At 43.8% G+C, this 18,780-nt stretch overlaps 1 protein-coding gene across 1 annotated transcript in view; it reads left to right on the top strand.

The window, feature by feature from the left end:
* The window catches only part of SLC2A10 (solute carrier family 2 member 10), a 507,763-nt gene that overhangs the window by 381,847 nt on the left and 107,136 nt on the right, over positions 1 to 18,780 (top strand). The window contains exon 4 of the mRNA XM_069651300.1: positions 1,860 to 1,982. Within this exon, the coding sequence (XP_069507401.1) occupies positions 1,860 to 1,982 (123 nt within the window). The remainder of the gene's footprint in view (positions 1 to 1,859; positions 1,983 to 18,780) is intronic.

The following is an 18,780-nucleotide window of genomic DNA, read 5'->3' as shown; positions in this document are numbered from 1 at the left end:
AACAGGAGGGAATCATATGACACAAGCTGAGCTCTCACATCATTGCATTGGCTACCAGTGGAAAATAATTAATTACCAGGCCGTCTGAATTGCCCACGGAGCCAAGGGATTACCAGTGGTGGTAAAGTGGTGTCATTCCCAATTTCTGGAGTCCAAAGGGAATTTTTCGCAGATTTACTGTGAGCGTTAAATGTCATGGTAGATCCGCCGATGTTTGGAGGAAAAGTGGAGGATTTATCTCTAGCTTTTTTGCTAGAGGTGAAACTTCCACTTTTCCTCCAAACTCTGAATTTGGCAGTGCAGTAACAATGGGGCTAATTCCCTTACCGGCCCGAAAAAGTGTCAGTAACACAATTACTGCCACTTCTTTTATTGCACCGCCGAGCTCTCAATGAGATCCTTATCTGGTCAAAACATTTGCACATTTACAACAAATATTCCTCAGAATCTTCTAATGTTTCCCAAGCAGGGGCACTGCCACATGCATTGCATATTTCCACTGCAACAAGCATTGCATATTTCCCACGCATGGGCACTGCCACATGCATTGTATATTTCGCACACATGGGCACTGCCACATGCATTACATATTTCCCAAGCATGGGCACTGCCACATGCATTGCATATTTCCATAGCAGGGGCACTGCCACATGCATTGCATATTTCCCACGCATGGGCACTGCCACATGCATTGCATATTTCCCACACATGAGCACTGCCACATGCATTGCATATTTCGCACACATGGGCACTGCCACATGCATTGCATATTTCCCCAATCATGGGCACTGCCACATGCATTGCATATTTCCCTAGCAGGGGCACTGCCACATGCATTGCATATTTCCCTAGCAGGGGCACTGCCACATGCATTGCATATTTCCCACGCATGGGCACTGCCACATGCATTGCATATTTCCCAAGCTGGGTTTCTGCCACATGCATTGCATATTTCCCAAACATGGGCACTCCCACATGCATTACATATTTCCCACGCATGGACCCTGCCATATGCATTGCATATTTCCCACACATGAGCACTGCCACATGCATTGCATATTTCCCACGCATGGGCACTGCCACATGCATTGCATATTTCCCAAGCTGGGTTTCTGCCACATGCATTGCATATTTCCCAAACATGGGCCCTCCCACATGCATTACATATTTCCCACGCATGGACCCTGCCACATGCATTGCATATTTCGCAAGGAGGGACAGTGCAACACGCATTGCATATTTCCCACTCTAGAACACTTTGCAACACAGCAGATGAAACATAATGGGATTAGCTGCATATGAGAAGACATTAGGAAAGCACATTCGCTGCGTGAATGTTGTCGTGGCGCCAAATACTGCCCCTTGAATGTCGTTTAAGTTAAGAGCGACCTTGTGTGGTGGTTTAGTGACAGGGCTGCGTAGAGGGGGATGGAGAAGGGAAGGGCGGAATGGGATGGTCGTGGTGGTGCGGCAATATGGTAGTTGGCGGGACGACATTCACGCTGCACTATAATGCCCACACCTAGATTTAATACAAGATGATATGGACCCCATTAAAAATGTTAACCTCAGTCATCAATATGACGGTGTGTTTTGTTTTCAGGCGATGGTGTGTTATATTCAAATTCATGCCAAGTGCAGTAGCGAACACGTGTATTATTTTTATGACTAGTGGGCAACCTTGTTTTCTCCCAATGGTGTATCCAGTGTGCTTTACAGATGCAGTAACTCTCTCATCCAAGTGAAATTGTGTCCTATTCAATCAAAATATTAGTATAATTGGTCTTTAGGAAAATAAACGGTAGATTTAGCGGTGAAGTTCCTTCAAAACTTATTTTGTCTACTTTTTATATCCACAGTGACGTGGCTGGTTCTGAGTGAAATTTACCCCGCTGAAATCCGTGGGCGAGCCTTTGCGTTCTGCAACAGTTTCAACTGGGCTGCAAATTTAATAATCAGCCTGTCGTTTCTGGATGTAATTGGTGAGTGCATGAGTTCATGCGTTTCTTAGAGGGCTTTGTGTGGGCTCGCTGTGCGAGATGTCGGCCTTAAACTGATTTATGCTCAACATTGATGGACGTGGGCCAGCATTTCATTTTCTATTTGCATTTTTAAATATTCTATCAACAGAGGTGAGGTTACAATCCCTGCCAAGAGCGTAAATCCTGAAAGAGTGCCAGCGTTCATACGTAGGCAGTTACACTGTGTGCTGAAGTGAGCAGCAGATTCCGGCACATCTGTCAGCAAAGAAGAAAGTACTGACTTCAGAGATGATGTGTGGCCCTTTGGCCCAGGGAAATGCCAGCCTGCCACCTTGAGGTGAAAGGGTTAAAAAGTGCTCTGCAAAAGAGACATCAGATAGGCATTACCCTACCCCAAGCGGCAGCAGGCACAACACCCCAGCACAATGGTCTGCAACCTTTCGTTCTCCAGATGTTTTGGACTACTACTCCCACCAATCCTAGCAAGTTTAGTCAATAGTGAGGGATTATGATAGCCACAATCCAAAGCTTGTAGAGAGCCTTAGGTTGCAGGCAGTGGTGGAAATGGAAACAAATGTGAAGGGGGATTCCACAATTGCTGGGGTGGAGTTTGGAGGGGGCGGAGCCTGTTGTTGAACTCTGCTCAAAGGAAATGTTCAAACTAATAGTTTAAAAATGGTGCAATATCTGTCATGCTGTTTCTTTCCTAACTCCGCGCTGTGCATCTGTTCCATGGCAGTGCTGCACCCAAAATACTGTTCGTAATGCAGTGATTTTTATTACATTAAGGGATCCATAAACGTCTCTACAGTAGAATAATAGCAGGGTAGCTCAGCAGGTTCATTGACCGTTGCTGAGAAGTTCTATATAAAATACTGGTTACCTTTTGTAATTCCTTATAAAAAAACAAGTGCTATAAAATGTGTTTGGCCATGGCATGGGTTGGGATGGTCGCTTTCGTATATTCAGGGCTGGAGCATTTCTGCCCCTGCAGTGAAAATCAAAAGTTGGCAACCATGAACCCACAGATTGATTTCCTAATAACTGCTGTCAGCAGAACAGACACATTTATTTGTTATTAAGTGGTTTCACAAGCATATCATTTTAACCCCTCCTTAGCACTGTTCGCCTTTCATAAACACCAGACTAACACTTGACTCACCGACACAGGTGACCTAATTTTCCAGCCTGCTTGGCTTTCAGAGGAGCAAGACTGGCATGTGAATTCCTAGCCGTTCTGGGCCTCCACAGATGGTACCAGTGGAAGTACTGCGCCCCCTACTACTCTCCCCCAACATCGAGGGAGCTGGTGCAAGGCCCAGAGCTGCAGGTGAGCATCAAAGGGCGCACACTTACATGCAACCTAAAGTATCAGACCGATAAGCTTGCATGCTAGTGACCTGGGCTGGAGGCAAAGCGCCCATTATTTGCTTTTGGTGAAGAGCAACATGTCCGACCACACACAATACAGAAACAGCAGGGGACTCAGTTGGTGCGTTTGTGTTTGTTCCTGTGAATGGAGTCCCCTGATGTTCTTGTATTGTGTGTGGGGGCGCTGCATCATTTTTTATTGGGCGCGGGGAAACTTTTCTCCCTGTCCCTCTGTTCACTAATTGACAGTCAATTAGTGAACCCTTCAGACATTGAGAAAAGTTTTTTTCGGTGATCCCTCGCCCCTCCCCCTAGACTGGGGCGAACCGAAAAGTCTCTCATAAGGCTTTGGGTCGGTTGTTGGCCAGGGCTGAGGCAGAGGCAAGCCGGATCCCGAGATCCGGCTAGAAATATGATGCCAGATCTCGGATCCGGTGAGAGCCGGCCCATTGGCCAGCGCTGGTTGCAGACCCCTGCCCAAGCATTTCCAGGCATCCAGGAAACCGACCATACTGCGTTTAATGTAAAGTTTGTACCTTTTATCTTTCTCCTTTGTTCCACCATTGCCCTTGGGTTAAACATGCAATGTTCTCCAGACTGTTAGCCACGAAGAAGCACTGTGACAACCTTTTAGCAGCCCTGAAATCCCTCTGCTGGCAACGCTTTAATGCCTGGATTAATTTGGGAGCCCCATAATGCCTTGGAAAATAATATAACATTGCTTTGCCTCATGCCCCCGGCACTCATCCATTCAGAATCTGCTCTGTGTCTCGAAAGGAGGCATAAGCTTTGTAGTACTGCATTGTCTATGCAACTCTGGCCCTAGAGTAACCACGCTGCCTTCTGAAAAACATGACAAACTCATTTTCTGAATCCGCCACTGTAGCCACTCCACCTTGATTTGATTAATTGTGTAGAGAAGCCCAATACAGAAGAGACTTTTAGGGTGCTTGTAAGGCACTGTATGCTACTTCTAATCAGTATAGAGGAAGTAATTTGAATGGTTTGCAGGGGACAACCAGCCCATCTGCTAGTATTATTTAGGATAGATGGTTGCTCAGGAGGCTGAGAAGGGAGTATCATGTTTTGGGCAAATACTTTTATTGAAATGATATAGAAAACATGTCTCCCCCTATTTGTAGAGGGGTTTCCCTGCTTCAACCTAAATAACTCAGATAATTTTCAGAATGTCAGTAAAAAAAAAAAGAATAATACCCAGTCCTCTGTCAAAACCAACTAATCTCTCCCTGCCACTAACAAACAGAAAGTATCAAACGTTCTTAAAACAGGTGCTTTTTCGGTCACCAATGACTCCCTTCTGGTGTGATTCTTGAATTGTAGTTAACTTTGCCAACAGTCTGCTCCAACAGGGTCTGATTTACCAACAGAAGCAATGACCAGGAGAATGACTCCCTTCTGTTATTCTTCTGACAGTCTTCCCGAGGCACTCTTGTTTGATGTGACTGTTGAATATGCCCACTGTGATGAAATAGATCAATCATAAGGCTTCTTGGTGTTCAGTTTCTCTGTAAGTCACTTTTATAACAGGCAAGACTACTCCCAGGTTTCCTGTGTACTTGATTCTGACTCTTAGACTTGTCACCACAGTGATGAGGGTGATCACTCCTGTGTTGATCTTAACTTCTATTTCTTAGATGGTCACTGTTGTGATTGTGCTAATCACATATTAAACATACTGGAGCCCGTTATAATGTCAACCATCCTTTAATGCATACTGATCTGTGTGTCCTTTTCATTCTAGAGTTTTCTAAACATTCCCCCATTCTCACATCACATTCGACAGCCATTACAAACACATTAGATTATGAAATAGCAAATACACAACAACCCCCCATACTTATCATTTTAGTTCATCCATGTACATAACAAGTAACTTTGCTCTTACAATATAACAAGTCAATTTGTACTTACAATATAGCCAACTTATGTTACATCTGCTCAATTAGACGAGCCGGCCGTCGACTCACTCTACAAGGCCGACTTCTTATCACTACGTCCTGCAATGCATAACTGACATTACCTTCTGATTCCACTAATCCAGAATCTTCTGGACTAGTACTACAATCCATAGACAAGTCATCAGAAAAAGGAAAATCCCTATCATCAGGCACCTCCATCACGTCTTCATCTGTATTTTCATCATCACTATCATGAAAAAGTCTTTTTAAAAATGAAGCATTCCTTGTTATTTCACATTCTTCTCCCACAGCAGTCACCATGGGACCCTTGATCTTCACAATCCTAAATGTCAAAGGTCTATATCTAGAGTCCAGCTTTCTACGCTGTCTTTGTTGCACAGTGTTAGGAAAGATTTCATATTGTAGGTAATTTTCCTTCCATGTGGCAACCCCCAAACTTTTAGCTGTTGTTTTACACTCTGATCTAGACTTTGCCAGAGAAGCGCAGCCTTCTGCCGCACTCCTCTGGGCTTTCGCTCCATTCTTACGGGGAAACTGACATGCCCTTAAGACAGTCAGTACCGGGAAATGTTGTTTTCTGTAGTTCTTTTCTCATGTTGCAGATTTTGCGCAACATGGCACAAGAGTGCACCGTAACTTACATTACCGTGCTCTTGGGTCTGTAGTCATTCTACAGGCCCTAGAAACTCTCAATGGATTTATAACGAACTGTGCAAGTATGTCACGGACGGGACTGGTGGCAGCGATCGTTTCTTTGTGTTTTGAACTCCCTTTTGCCCTGTTAACCGCGCTTCTCGCGTTTGGCCAAAATGGGTGGCCTGGCTTCCAAAATGGCCAGACCACTAGGTTCTTTGCCCTGTCCGCTGACCGTCTTGCCCCTTCACCTTCCCCAGGTCAAGCCGACCCAGGGCCATCCTTATTTGGGCATGTACTTTCCCGCAAAACACAGATGCTTTCGCAGGCTTCTACAGGCCTGTTGTGAGCCTCCAGGTTGTGGGCTGGGATGTCTGTTCCCAATACACATGCTGGGTGCCAGAGAGTCTAGAGTGTCTTGAATGCCTGGGATCACCGTGGTCTGTGATAGGTCCACGTATGGTGTGAGTGTTTTGTGAGCAGATATCCCATTGGGCCCTCTCCGTTTTGGCGCGAAGGGAACCCTGGATAAGAGGAGGCTGGAAACACCACTACCATGTCGATCTCCAGAGTTCTCACGAATAAAAGGTTAAAGGAGCCAAGTATCCTGCAACTAAGAAGCTGAGTCGGGGAATCGCTGGTGACCCGCTGAAGGTTTGGCACCCTGCACTGCTGTCGTCCTGTGAGACCCCTCTGCCTCTGATCGAACGAGAAGGCCTGTACTGGCGCTTCGACCCTTTAGAATAGTGGGAACAACTATTCTCGGCATCTTCACCAACTCCTGTACGTAAGCCTTCGGAAGCGTCCCTGGGCCATCCAGCGGACTGACCAGCCTACACAGGAACTTTGCTCTGTTACCGCCGTCTGGCTGCTGCTGAAATCCGAGCCCTCGACACTCTCACACGCTTCGTACACTTGGCATTCCCAGGTCTGAAGTGAGAAGTGTACATTGGGCCTGGAATACAAGTGGCTGCCGAGTTGCCCTGCTGAGGTAACCATCTGTGCATGTTCGCTGCGTTTGGGACACCCTCGACCCTGACTTCTGCTGCCGCAGAATTTACACGGCACCGACACGACCCTCTGATCGCATCTGAACCTACCAGCGAAGAAACTAACTCGGAGAAGCCTGGGTCTGCCTGCATCGGGGACCAGTGAGTAGTCAATACCCTGAACCGGTCTCCCTCCTCCAGAAGCCTGTGGCTTTCCCCCTCTGTTGAAAAGCAGCACCCCTTTCTCCGTACTCACGCTCTGCTTCTGCCCACAAGTGGAGGCTGCACTTGAGTAGTGGAGGTCTGTTCGCTATCGTTTGTTCACCTCTCTGAACTGCCTGATTTCCTTGAATAGACTCCCCTGGGCCTGTTGGCACCAGCGTGTGCAGGTACTTCTGAGCACAAGGCTCCACTCTTCGTAGGGCTCGGTCTTCCTTCTAGTTAGGTGGCCTCTCAAGGTTAACTGGATCTAACGATTACTTGCACTGCCTGTTTTCCTCCCCATCTAGGTGGTCTGCATATTTCGTGCTTCTAAATCTTTAGACCCTTCGGTAATTGTAAATATATTGTATTTGATTGTGATGTGTTGGTTTACTTGAGTTTTACCGTGATTCTTTACTATGGTCAATGTAGTGTTAGGCAGAAACCTGTGCAGTTCCCTCTGGGACCACTGCAAAAGATTTAGGACTACAGGTGTTTGGCAGTAAACCCACTTGGTAGCAGTCTGTACCACACAGATTCACTTGGTAGCTGTGGCTGAGCAGTCGGACTTCCCTCAAGAAGAGTTAGGCAGTATACAGAATATTCACAATAGGTCAATAGAACACAATAGAACAAGTAAACACTGACCAGGGCTTGGTGTAAAAGAGATATCATTATTTATTTAAAACCACATCTAGAAAAACACACAGGCACTAGTAGTAAGTAATTCAAAAACATGGTCACTAAAAGATATACACTCCCTTAAAAGAATATTAGACAAGTCTTAAGTAAAGCCCCACTTATTTTCAGACAGCGGTGAGTGCTTAACGTAGATGGCACTCCAATAATTCGTTTTAAAAGGGAGAGAAAAGCAGAGAATAAATTGAAACAGATCCCAACACTTTTTCACGAACACAACAAGGGCGGAAGGCAAAGTAACACTAGGAATTCAGAGTCAGTAGGCCGGATACGCTTTAAGAAGATCCAAACGAATGTGTCCAAGGTCACACGGTTGCAGTGCACAAAAGTCTTGTAACGGTTCAAAAAGGAGTTGGATCAAAGAGAGGGACCGGTTAGAGGGTCAAGGCGGCCAGCCCAGTCCAGAAGGTTAAGGGGTTATTATTACCTTGTAGCAATCTTTAGAAAGGGAGGCCTGGCGGACACAGTACCTTAAAGTGGTGAGAACACTCCAGCGGGGGCAGTTGTTCCTGGCAGCGGATGCAAGTCGGTGCTTCGTCCGGGGGAAGAGAGGATCTAGTCGGGGAGGAAGACAGGAGTCCGTTGCACTGCCAGGGAAGAAACCAGCCGCGGAGTTTCCCAGGTACAAGGAGCGGTCCGTTGATTCACGGTTCAGTGGTGAGTGGCTATCCGGCCGCAGGGGTGCTTGGCACGGGTAGTCCGACCACAAACCGGTCTGGGGTGCGAAGAAAGAAGGTAAACTGGTTGTGCCCACCAGTCAGGGGAAGAAGCCTCTCCAGCCGGGAGATCTTCTCTGTTGTCGGGAAGTGGTGAGTCGGTTCCGCGGGGCTCCACCGGTGGTGTCGTCGTGGTAGGTCGGCTCAGCTTCTCCCTCGTCGGATTCTCAGGTCCTGTGGCGACTTCTGAAGTTCCAGTCCCCAAAGCCCTGCTTTTATGCAGCATACCCCAATTCACTCAGCCTAGCTGTCAATCAAACATGCTAAGTGGTGAGCCGGCCGGCTCACCACTTTGGCCAATCACACAAGAGTGCGACTTGAGTTACCAAGGTAACTCAGTCCAGGGTGCCTAAACCCCCTCCCAAACCCCCTGTGGTACCCAGACAGAGTGGCACCACTTTTGGAGGCTTCTGTGGAGAAGCCCGCCAAAAAGTGGAAGAAAGGGCTCGACTTGGGTTGGAGTCACAGAAGAGAACACAAACGCCATTTTAGAATCGAGTCTTGGCAAAACGTACCAACCAGCGAATTAATATTACATAAATAAACCGGCGGTATGTTCGAGGCTATGAGAATTAAATAATTAAAGTTGATAGCCTCGAACAATGGGAAAATCCCATAGGGAAATATTCGCGGTCGGATATAAAAAGTAGTTTCCACTGCCACCAGACAAAACTCGATCAGGGGGGACGGAGACGTGCCCCCTCGACTAACAGACCCCGGGGCAATCGAATTGCCCCGACCAGTACGTCCACAATATGATGGTTTGTACTGGTTTCTGTTATTAATTTGGGACTAGTAAAGCCAATGGTGACTTTACATGCCCTGGGAGACAGTAGTCAGTCTCAGGGTATGGAGTCTATGGTGGGGTGTCACTATGACACCCCTGTGTTACGGCATGGAGGGTGCTGTGTAACACACATAGTAAAAACACATGAGACCCTATGGAGTAAAGGACCCCATAGCCCATAAAACACATTAACAGTCAAAGGAACACCATAAATCATGTCCAAGAGTGGGAGAAAAAGAGTCTCACTCTTAGCAGGAGAAAAAAAACAAACTCCAGAAATCCAGCAAAGCTGCTGGGGGACTCACTAGATTAGGAAATTCAGCCTAACACAATGTTACAGAGGCCTTGTAATAAATGTGTCTATATTTTTAATATAACACCTGCCTGGAGTCATTTCTAAGCGTCCTTGCTTTGTGTGCTCTTTGCGGACTTTCAGTCACCCTCACCCCTCTTGAGACCTTGTCTTGACCGCCGCCATCGCTACCCTGATTGGTCTGGCTTGTCCAGAGGTTACCCTGTTCCAAGAAACTAGGCTGGCCTTCTGAACATCTGCCCCTCCAGGACAGAGTTCAGAAATCCATCTTAACACACAAGAACAGAATCTCCCACCTTTATTTTATTTTCACTTGACTTCCTCTTGACATCAGTCCATTCTTTAATCCTTTTCCTTTTTAGCCTGTCCCTTTCTCTGATATCCGCATCCTCTGCAGGCATATAATCCTCCATTTGTGGAAGTCTAGTTAGAGGCTTATATCGGATGATTAAACTAGCAGGTGAACATCCGGTCATCTCGTGAGGAGTATTAGGATAACTTCGCAACATCTGAGATATAGTCTGGGGCATTGACATATTGGCCACGATTGCCTTCTGACGAGTTCTTTTTATAGTATCCATGAATCTCTCAGCCATTCCATTAGCTTGTGGCCATAACAGAGTGATATTTTGATGTCTAAATCCAAGATGTGTAGCAAATTTATTGAATTCATGACCCTGAAAAGGTGGCCCATTGTCAGTCTTGACAACATTCGGGATACCCCACTGAACAACTCTTCTGGAACTACTGCCACATGATGAAAAGCAGTAGAAACCAAATGCTTGACCAATGGAAAACGTGAATATTCATCCACAGCCACCAGTAGATATCCTCCTTCTTCAGGTGGGCCAAAGAAATCAACTGCTACTCTATTCCAGGGCTCATCAGGCAATGGCACTACTCTAAGAGGTTCAGAATGTTTCCCATTCATAGTTACTTGAAAAGCCATACAGTGTTGTAAAGTATCTTCCACGATGACATCCATATAAGGAAACAAGACTTGATTCCTAAGAATTTTGTTTGTATTGGCAACTCCACAATGTCCTTTATGTGCCAGCATTACAAGTACTTTACGCAAACTTTCGGGAGCTACCAACCTATTTCCTCTCAAGAGCAATCCTTGTTCAGTTGACGACAATTCACTACTCACTCTGGCTACCCTTTCTAGATCTCTTTTATCTACCCCACCTTCCACTTGAATCTTACTCCAGCATTTCCATTTACCTTCTTTAGTGATCTTGATAGCCAGTTCAGTTGTCGGGTCCTCCTTACTTTTCTCAATAAACATCTCTTTGGTGACCGCTGCTGGTAATGCATTAAGTGACAAATAAGACAGATATTCCTCTGCTTTTGTTTGCATTTTATTCTCAGCTACCTCTTTTGAACGTCTCGATAAGTAGTCGGCTTGGTTGGCTTCCTTTCCCGGCTTATATATGATGTTATAATCATATTCTTGTAAACGAATTCCCCCATATTTCAATGCTTGGCAGCATTTTAACTCTAGGATTACCAAACAGTGATAGAAGAGCTTGATGGTCTGTAATCAACGTAAATGGCCTTCCAATTATAAAATTATGAAACTTCTCACAAGCCCATACTGCTGCCAGACTTTCTCTTTCTGCCTGTGAATACGCTTGTTCAACAGAATTTAAAGCACAACTTCCATAAGCCACGACATGTCTTACATTGTCTTTTCTTGGTTCTAATTGTGCTAATATAGCACCCAGACTCACGGGACCTGCATCCACCGTGACTTCAGTCTCCCAACTGGGATTGAAATATTCCAATTACCGTTCATTAGCCAATTCCTTTTTTATAATTTCAAAGCTTTCTTTGCAATCTTCATTCCACTGAAATGTCACATCTCTCTTTAACAATTGTCTGAAGGCATCAGTCATTTTTGCCTAATTGGGCAAATATCTTGCACAATATCCAGTCATTCCTAAAAATGATCTCACTTCAGCCACATCCTTGGGAGGACCCAACCCTAAAATTTCGTTTACCTTCTCCGGATCCACCTTGATCCCTTTTTCTGAAAATATATGTTAGAAAAATCTTAAACTTTTCTTATTCACTTCACATTTTGGGCCATTTAGTGTCACTCCATTATCCTGAAGGATATTACATATCTGTTCCAATGCTTCATCATATTGACTCTGATTTATTCCATATACTAATATATCATAACTGTAATTAAATGCATGTATTACTGGTGCAATAACTTTTCTTATCGTCTCTTGGAATATCTCTGCCAAAGAGGAAATACCAAAACTTAGTCTGTTGTACCTGAACAAACCATCATGAGTCATAAACGTGGTTATATGTCTTGAATCCGGATCAATCACCAACTGATGATATCCTTGGTTTAGATCTAACTTTGTAAATCTGGTATCTTGATTCAAACAGATTATCATATCCTCAATACTAGGTCCTGGATGTGTCTCCCTCTGCATCGCTGTATTAGGAATCCTCATATCCACACATAACCGAAGACAACCATCTGCTTTAGGCACCCGTACTAAAGGAGACACCCATGGAGTAGGACTGCCATCCACTTTCTCAATGATATCATTGTCAATTAATTGTTGTAGCTCTTTAGACACTTTGGCTTGCAAATGAAACCCAATCCTCCTGGTGTGCTGATGAACAGGGTGTACAGCTGGATCAATATGTAAGTGTATCACACTATCCTTCAGTTTTCCAACAGCCTCAAATCATTTCGGACTTTTCTTTTACTTTTTTTTAATCCAATGTTTTTTTTCTGCAAGAGCACACACTTTATGACCGTGTGAAGGAAACCCTTGTATCTTTTCCAACTGATCGTACTTAACAGTGATGAGTTGTAATTCTGTAGCAGTTTTGCAACTAATGAGACATCTTCCCACCGCCGGAGTACTTATAATATGTATGTTTACTGTCACACATCTTCCATTATGAATTAAATCACATTGAAAGTGTCCCCTTGATACTAATGGTTGTGTGGCACCACATTCAAATATGTGTGCTCTCAAAGGTTTTAAAGGATATTACGCTGAAATTGCCCAATATGCCTTTTCACTTATTACATTCACAGTTGCACCAATGTCCACCAGAAATGGTATCTCATGTCCACTTAGTTTCACCATAACTTTATGGCTGTTTTCTTATCTCCATTGTCATAAATCAGTCTCACATATTCTTTACTGTATCTATCATATTCTTGATATTGATATTGATCTTTGTTCACAACATATTCTTTTAGTGGCAGGTTCTTATACGGATCTTCTATTTGTTTTTCATCCTGAATTTGACCCTGATAGGATTTCATAGCCAAATCCTGTTCCAGACATCCCTGCTCAGGCATTTCTATTTGCAAATTGTCCATCCCTCCTACAAATCCGTGCTGCTGAATTGGTTGGGTTACTCCACTTGACCTCATCACCTCCTTTTCTGGGAATTGTCTTACATTGAAACCTCTTTGACCCTCATATCTACGGTTTGAACCCATTTGTGTACCGGATCTATATGTAGGTGTCATCAGTCTTTCTCGGCACATTGGCTGGAAATGATTTTCCTGTCCACATCGTATGCACAATTGACCCATAGCAGGACATTGACCTTTGTGCGGAAACTCAAATCCACATCTGTAACAGTGTCTTTGCACTGGATTTCTACGAAAGCTGTTCCATCCATCCTTACGCATTATTGCCCCTGATCCATTCAAATATTTCCTTTGCCATGGTACACTTTGTCCTATTGCAACAATCGTATCCAGATTCTTTGGATTTTCAATATTTTCCGACTGAGTATCGACTCTCTCATACACTCTTGCTGACTCCAAAACTTCTTTCAGTGGAAGTGTTTTTTTTTTAACAAATGTTTTCTGAATTGAGACAAGCATCTTTCGATTGTCAATCGTATTGCCTCATTATCATTGTAATTTGCAAAGTCACAATACACTGCTTTACGTTGTAATCTCAATGCAAATTGAGCAATGGACTCATTCAGACCTTGTGTACATTGATTAAATATACATCTCTCATAATCTTTGTTTGTTGGAATTATTAGTCTACTATTGATGGCTGTCACCAAAAGTTGATATGTGGCTTTTTCTTCTGAAGGTATTGTTTTTATGACTGTGTTTAGCTTGTTACCAACTAAATTTATAAATATATTCAACTTGTTAACAGCATTTTGATTTCCAACTGCTCATAGGAATCGTTCAAACTCATCAAGCCATTCTTGCCATCTCTGACCTTGACTTTCCTGTGGTTCTAGACTAACAGGATTTGGGCATCTTAAATAACTTACTGGATTCATGGCTAATAATGTTCCTGCTGCTATTTGAACTGAGTCTCCATTTGTATTGTCAGACGACATTTTGTGTTTATTTATATTTCACTCTGTTTTGTTTATATTGGACTTTCAATTGTTTCTTCCACTTTTTTGCTTTATGCAAATCCTGCTATTCTCTGTATGTATACATTTAATATGTAGTTACTATCTCTCTCTGTAACTTTATAGTTAATTAATTTCCACTGTGTCTTACTCAGCTTTAATTTTTCAGTTGTTTCTTTTGCTTATTTTGCCTTGGGAAAATCCTGCTAGTCTCTCTTTACATTCCTTGCTTTTCCTTTGTGTGATTTGAATGTTTACTTTTCGTTTTGCTTACCCTTTCCGTCTATTCTTTTTTAGACTCCTGGTGTTGATTGTTGATCACAATGTAATTTCTGTTTTGCTAGTGTTTTGCTTACTTATTTTCCTCCTTTTGATGATTTATTTTACATACAATGACTTAATATCTCTTTCACTTTTATAATTTATTCTGCTCCGATTGCATACTCATATCACGTTTCAAAAAGTTTTTATTACTTTGTTTATCTCTGCTGCTTTCATTTGACACTTCGTACCATTCAATTCAGGCCGTTACCTTGGCAACTATATTTCTATCCAAAATGGCAGCATGTTATTTGACGTTTTAATGTGTTTTCCTCTAATGTTTATTTCCTTGTATCGCTGTTGATCTGCATGCGCTAGATAACGCTTGCACTACAATTACGTTAATCCTCTCCACAGCCTGGCCAACGCTTGCGCCAGAGTAAATTACGTTTGCTTTATTCTTTTTAACGAAAGCCGTACTTCTATTAACTGTATATGCTCCTCCCTTATTACTTTTTTTCTTTTCTAATCCAACCCAAACACAGTCACTTTACAGCTATATGGGCTCCTTACCGACAAGCTGTTTACTCGTTCGTCTTTTTCTTTTCTTTTCCATTACTGTTCACTCCTTATCCATTTTCCGTTCTTTTCTTTGTTTTTATTATTTCTCTCTTCTTTCTTCCTTTTTTGTTTAGTTTCCCCTCGTCACCATTGTTGTGATTGTGCTAATCACATATTAAACATACCGGAGCCCGTTATAATGTCAACCATCCTTTAATGGATACTGATCTGTGTGTCCTTTTCATTCTAGAGTTTTCTAAACATGCCCCCATTCTCATATCGCATTCTATAACCATTACAAAGACATTAGATTATGAAATCGCAATAGACAACAGTCACTATTGTGCCAAGGAAGATTATCTTGGAGTCCGCCCTCCCTCTTCTTTTATAGAGTTGACCACTTCGACGATGGAGAGGACTCCTGAGGCACTTTTATTTTACAGTGGTATGCAGTTGACCACTGTGACGACGGAGAGGTCTCCCGAGGCACTTTAATACTTGTTATGGCCTTCTCTATTTTGTAGGCATTCGTATCCTTCACAGGTACAGGGACAGGAGTGATCAGTACCTGAAAGCGGTTTTTCGGGTCTGGGGTGGCCTGCCTCCCACCTGGGTCTCCCGCCGTTCCTGTTACCTTTCTTTTCCTGGGTAGGCATCACCGGGTTTTCATTTGGCACTACAGCCTTCTTCCAGTCACTGCTGCTTGGCCCAGTGATTTCTTTCCCCTTCAGTGCTTGGTTCCACAGCTGCACTCCTAATACGGTCTCAGCATGGACCACACCGCTGCCCAGGTCTCCTTCCGACCCGCCAGCTGCTTCTCAGTCGTTGGTGAGCTTAGCCTTGCAGTTTCTCTCTTTGGATCCCCGTGAATACTACTGCTGTGCCGCTGGACCCAAGTTTAAACTTCCCGGCCTTCTGTGCTTTTTACTACAACTCCTTCTTCCCTTTATATGTTAGTATACTGAGTCCTCTCCACTCCCCCGGAACACTGCAATGCTTCCTCCAGTTCCACAGAGGAATCATCATGTTTCCTTTGGGCCTGCTTGTCGCAGTACTTCCTTCCATGCACACTAAATAAAAAAGGGTTAAAGATCGACTACAAAAATGCCACCATAATGTCTAGCCAACTCCTTCATCACAACATTTAACTATAGACCTAATTCTCTTCAACCGAACTGCCGTTTGTCACAAACAACAAATTATTCTGTATCCTCCCTAACCAACATATGATCCTGCTTCACTGGGAACTGATCATGTATGGGATAAAGTATCCCCTGCAGCACATCATAATGATATAGCCACTGAGGAGTTCCGTGACCAAATTGGGGAACGAGATGGAAGGCTGGGTTCCTTTTTGAAGGTCATGGCCATACATTGTCATCCCCTTTAATATCTGGCTTCTTCCTTAATCAAATGTAAGAGATCTTCCACTTGCTGATTCATATAATCAATGTAGAATCTGTTTGTATTTATAAAAGCTAACATGCTGCCTTTAATGTGTTGCAGAAAAATAGAGTTTGATAAAAAAAATGCATTGAAAACACGTTTTCATTTTGGATTTAAAATAATTGATACCAGACAGACTCTCGCGTCCATGTGTTAAAAATCAGCAGTGCACAAATTAAACAGTCTATCATAATCAATTCCTTGTCAATTATTCTATGTAAAGTGTCACAGCAAACTATTCAACAAGGAAGGAATTTGAAAAAACTTATCATGGCTGTAATTAAATGCTGCAGTGACAGCTCAAACAGCAGGCATTGTGGCTTGACAACTGAAGCACAATAAATAATTACAGAGCAGTTGTGATGTCATGCTCTTATTATATGTCAGTTGTGATGTCACAACTAGTCTGTAATAAGAAATATTTCCAAGCTTTTATAAGGGTATTGCAGGCTCACACATATTATAACTAATACTAATCACATTACTAGATTTCTCTAACCTGAAAATACAGATGGGCAGGGATACAATTAAGCACTATTTCCACAGGTCCACCAAAGGGTAGGAACAGTGTGAGAAACATGAGGGTATTCTCTCAAGTAGACCTCGAGAATCCCTTATTCAGGTGGGCAGGGAAGGGCTGGCACTCTTGGATCCCAACCCTGGGTGTGGATGAGCGAGGGAGGATCAACTGGGTAGGGGATCCAAGGGTTATTCTCGGGGGAATGCCCAAAGGGAGACGCAGTATTATACTGAGGAGGGAGATGAGGGGGCAAAGCCCCTGAGGGATTCCTTGGTTTTTCCACTTATATCTCGCTTCCACCCAAAGAAGTTCCCTTAATAAAATCCAATCACCCATACACATGTGGTAAACCAACTAGGAGCCAACACCCTGTTGCACTCCAAATCCACAACTCTCAGAATCATTGTTATCCTGTCTTCTGTCCAGATATTCCCAATCATTCTTCTTCACATCCCTCTGATGATCCATTCCTGAACACCTTGTCTCCCTTGATAAAACACTACCATTTCCACAAGTCCCCCTGTTTATTTCACAATCCTAGCTATTCCTGTTTACCTCACAAACCCTACCAATCCTGTTCCGCTGATTATAATTTTCCGAACACCCAGTCGAATGTGACCAACAACTATAGTTCCCACAAACCCTCTAAAATGTACCTTTCCGAGATCACCAAAAAACACCTCTAATACGAGGGTTGTAATTCCATATAGCACCATTTCACCATCCTATCCTGAAGGATGCACTAAACCCTCCCCTTTCGAACACAAACACGGTCTTAACCCATGAAAGACAACGGAATGCTAACACTGTTTACCTGACATGTCCCAACCGAAGGGTCAGCCAGAGTCAGGCATTTAACCAGAATCACACTCAACTGAATGCCCGTTCCTTTTCCCACAGTGATAAAAGGTGGAGCAAGAGAGCACAGTACAAGCAAGGCAGACCACACGACGAGACAGCTAATCAAGCATGGCCATTCAAAAGAAGGAGAAAAGCGGCGAGAACCGAGATGGTGATAAAGAGAGAAGGGACCTTGCCATTTCCGATCCAAACCCTCGAAACCTTTGCGGATGAAAATGTAAGCCCGCGAAAACTAGCTCCAGTGTGTTGCAGTAGATGCCAACGGTACACAGAGCGTACCTACGTAGATAAGCAGGACCAAAGGACACTCCTGCTACCATGGTACCTGCCTTGACTCCAGATACAAAGAAAGCCAAGCGGTTCATCACAGCTGGTGAGTCGAGGGAAGTTCTAATGAAAAACTGAACTGTGCTGACTGAAAGTCGCAAAGTGGCATATTGGGAAAGTTCAACAAACTGTAAATGATTAGGGGAAGACCAGCTGAAGAGGGGTCCAGCACCACGTGGGTGCTCACTAGAGAGAATCTGGTAAATCCTGCACATGTGAAACTACTGATACCAGAAGGCCTTAGGAGGGCTTTGACCAAAGGGGTCAAAATGGTCCTACTGAAGTCTTGTAAAATCCTCTGTACATTCGAAGGACTTTGACCAGCTAACTAGAAAGAAGGAACTCTGTTTGATTGACTGTAGGAAACTCGGTGAAGGGATGCCGACAAGAGGGGGCGAAGCATGATGCCCTAAAGAATATGGTGAAGTGGCAAGAGTGAACCCGGCAGAGGGATGCCAGTAAAGAGGGGCAAAGTCTAACTTCCCAAGAAACAGTTTGTTGGCAAAAGTGAACCCAGCAGAGGCATGACCACGGGAACTGTTTGAAAAGACATTAAGATTGGTGAAAGTCAAAAGGTGAGCTGTTTTTGCATAAAACCATTGTGAACCCGGCGGAGGGAGGCTGAGAATCGAGGCAGAGATTTGAAAGGGCTCTGCGCCCGGAAGAGGGGGAGCCAGGGGTGAAGAACCATCACCCCAAGTATAAGCCGAAGAGAACTTTTTGTTTGCTATTTTAATCTATCAGATCCTTGGGAGCAGGAGAAACAACCTCTGAAGAGCCTGATAATGCTAAGAAC

This window comes from Ambystoma mexicanum, chromosome 3p, assembly GCF_040938575.1.
Source record: "Ambystoma mexicanum isolate Mex_15411 chromosome 3p, UKY_AmexF1_1, whole genome shotgun sequence".
Classification (NCBI taxonomy): domain Eukaryota; kingdom Metazoa; phylum Chordata; class Amphibia; order Caudata; family Ambystomatidae; genus Ambystoma; species Ambystoma mexicanum.
This window is presented reverse-complemented; position numbering and strand designations above follow the sequence as displayed.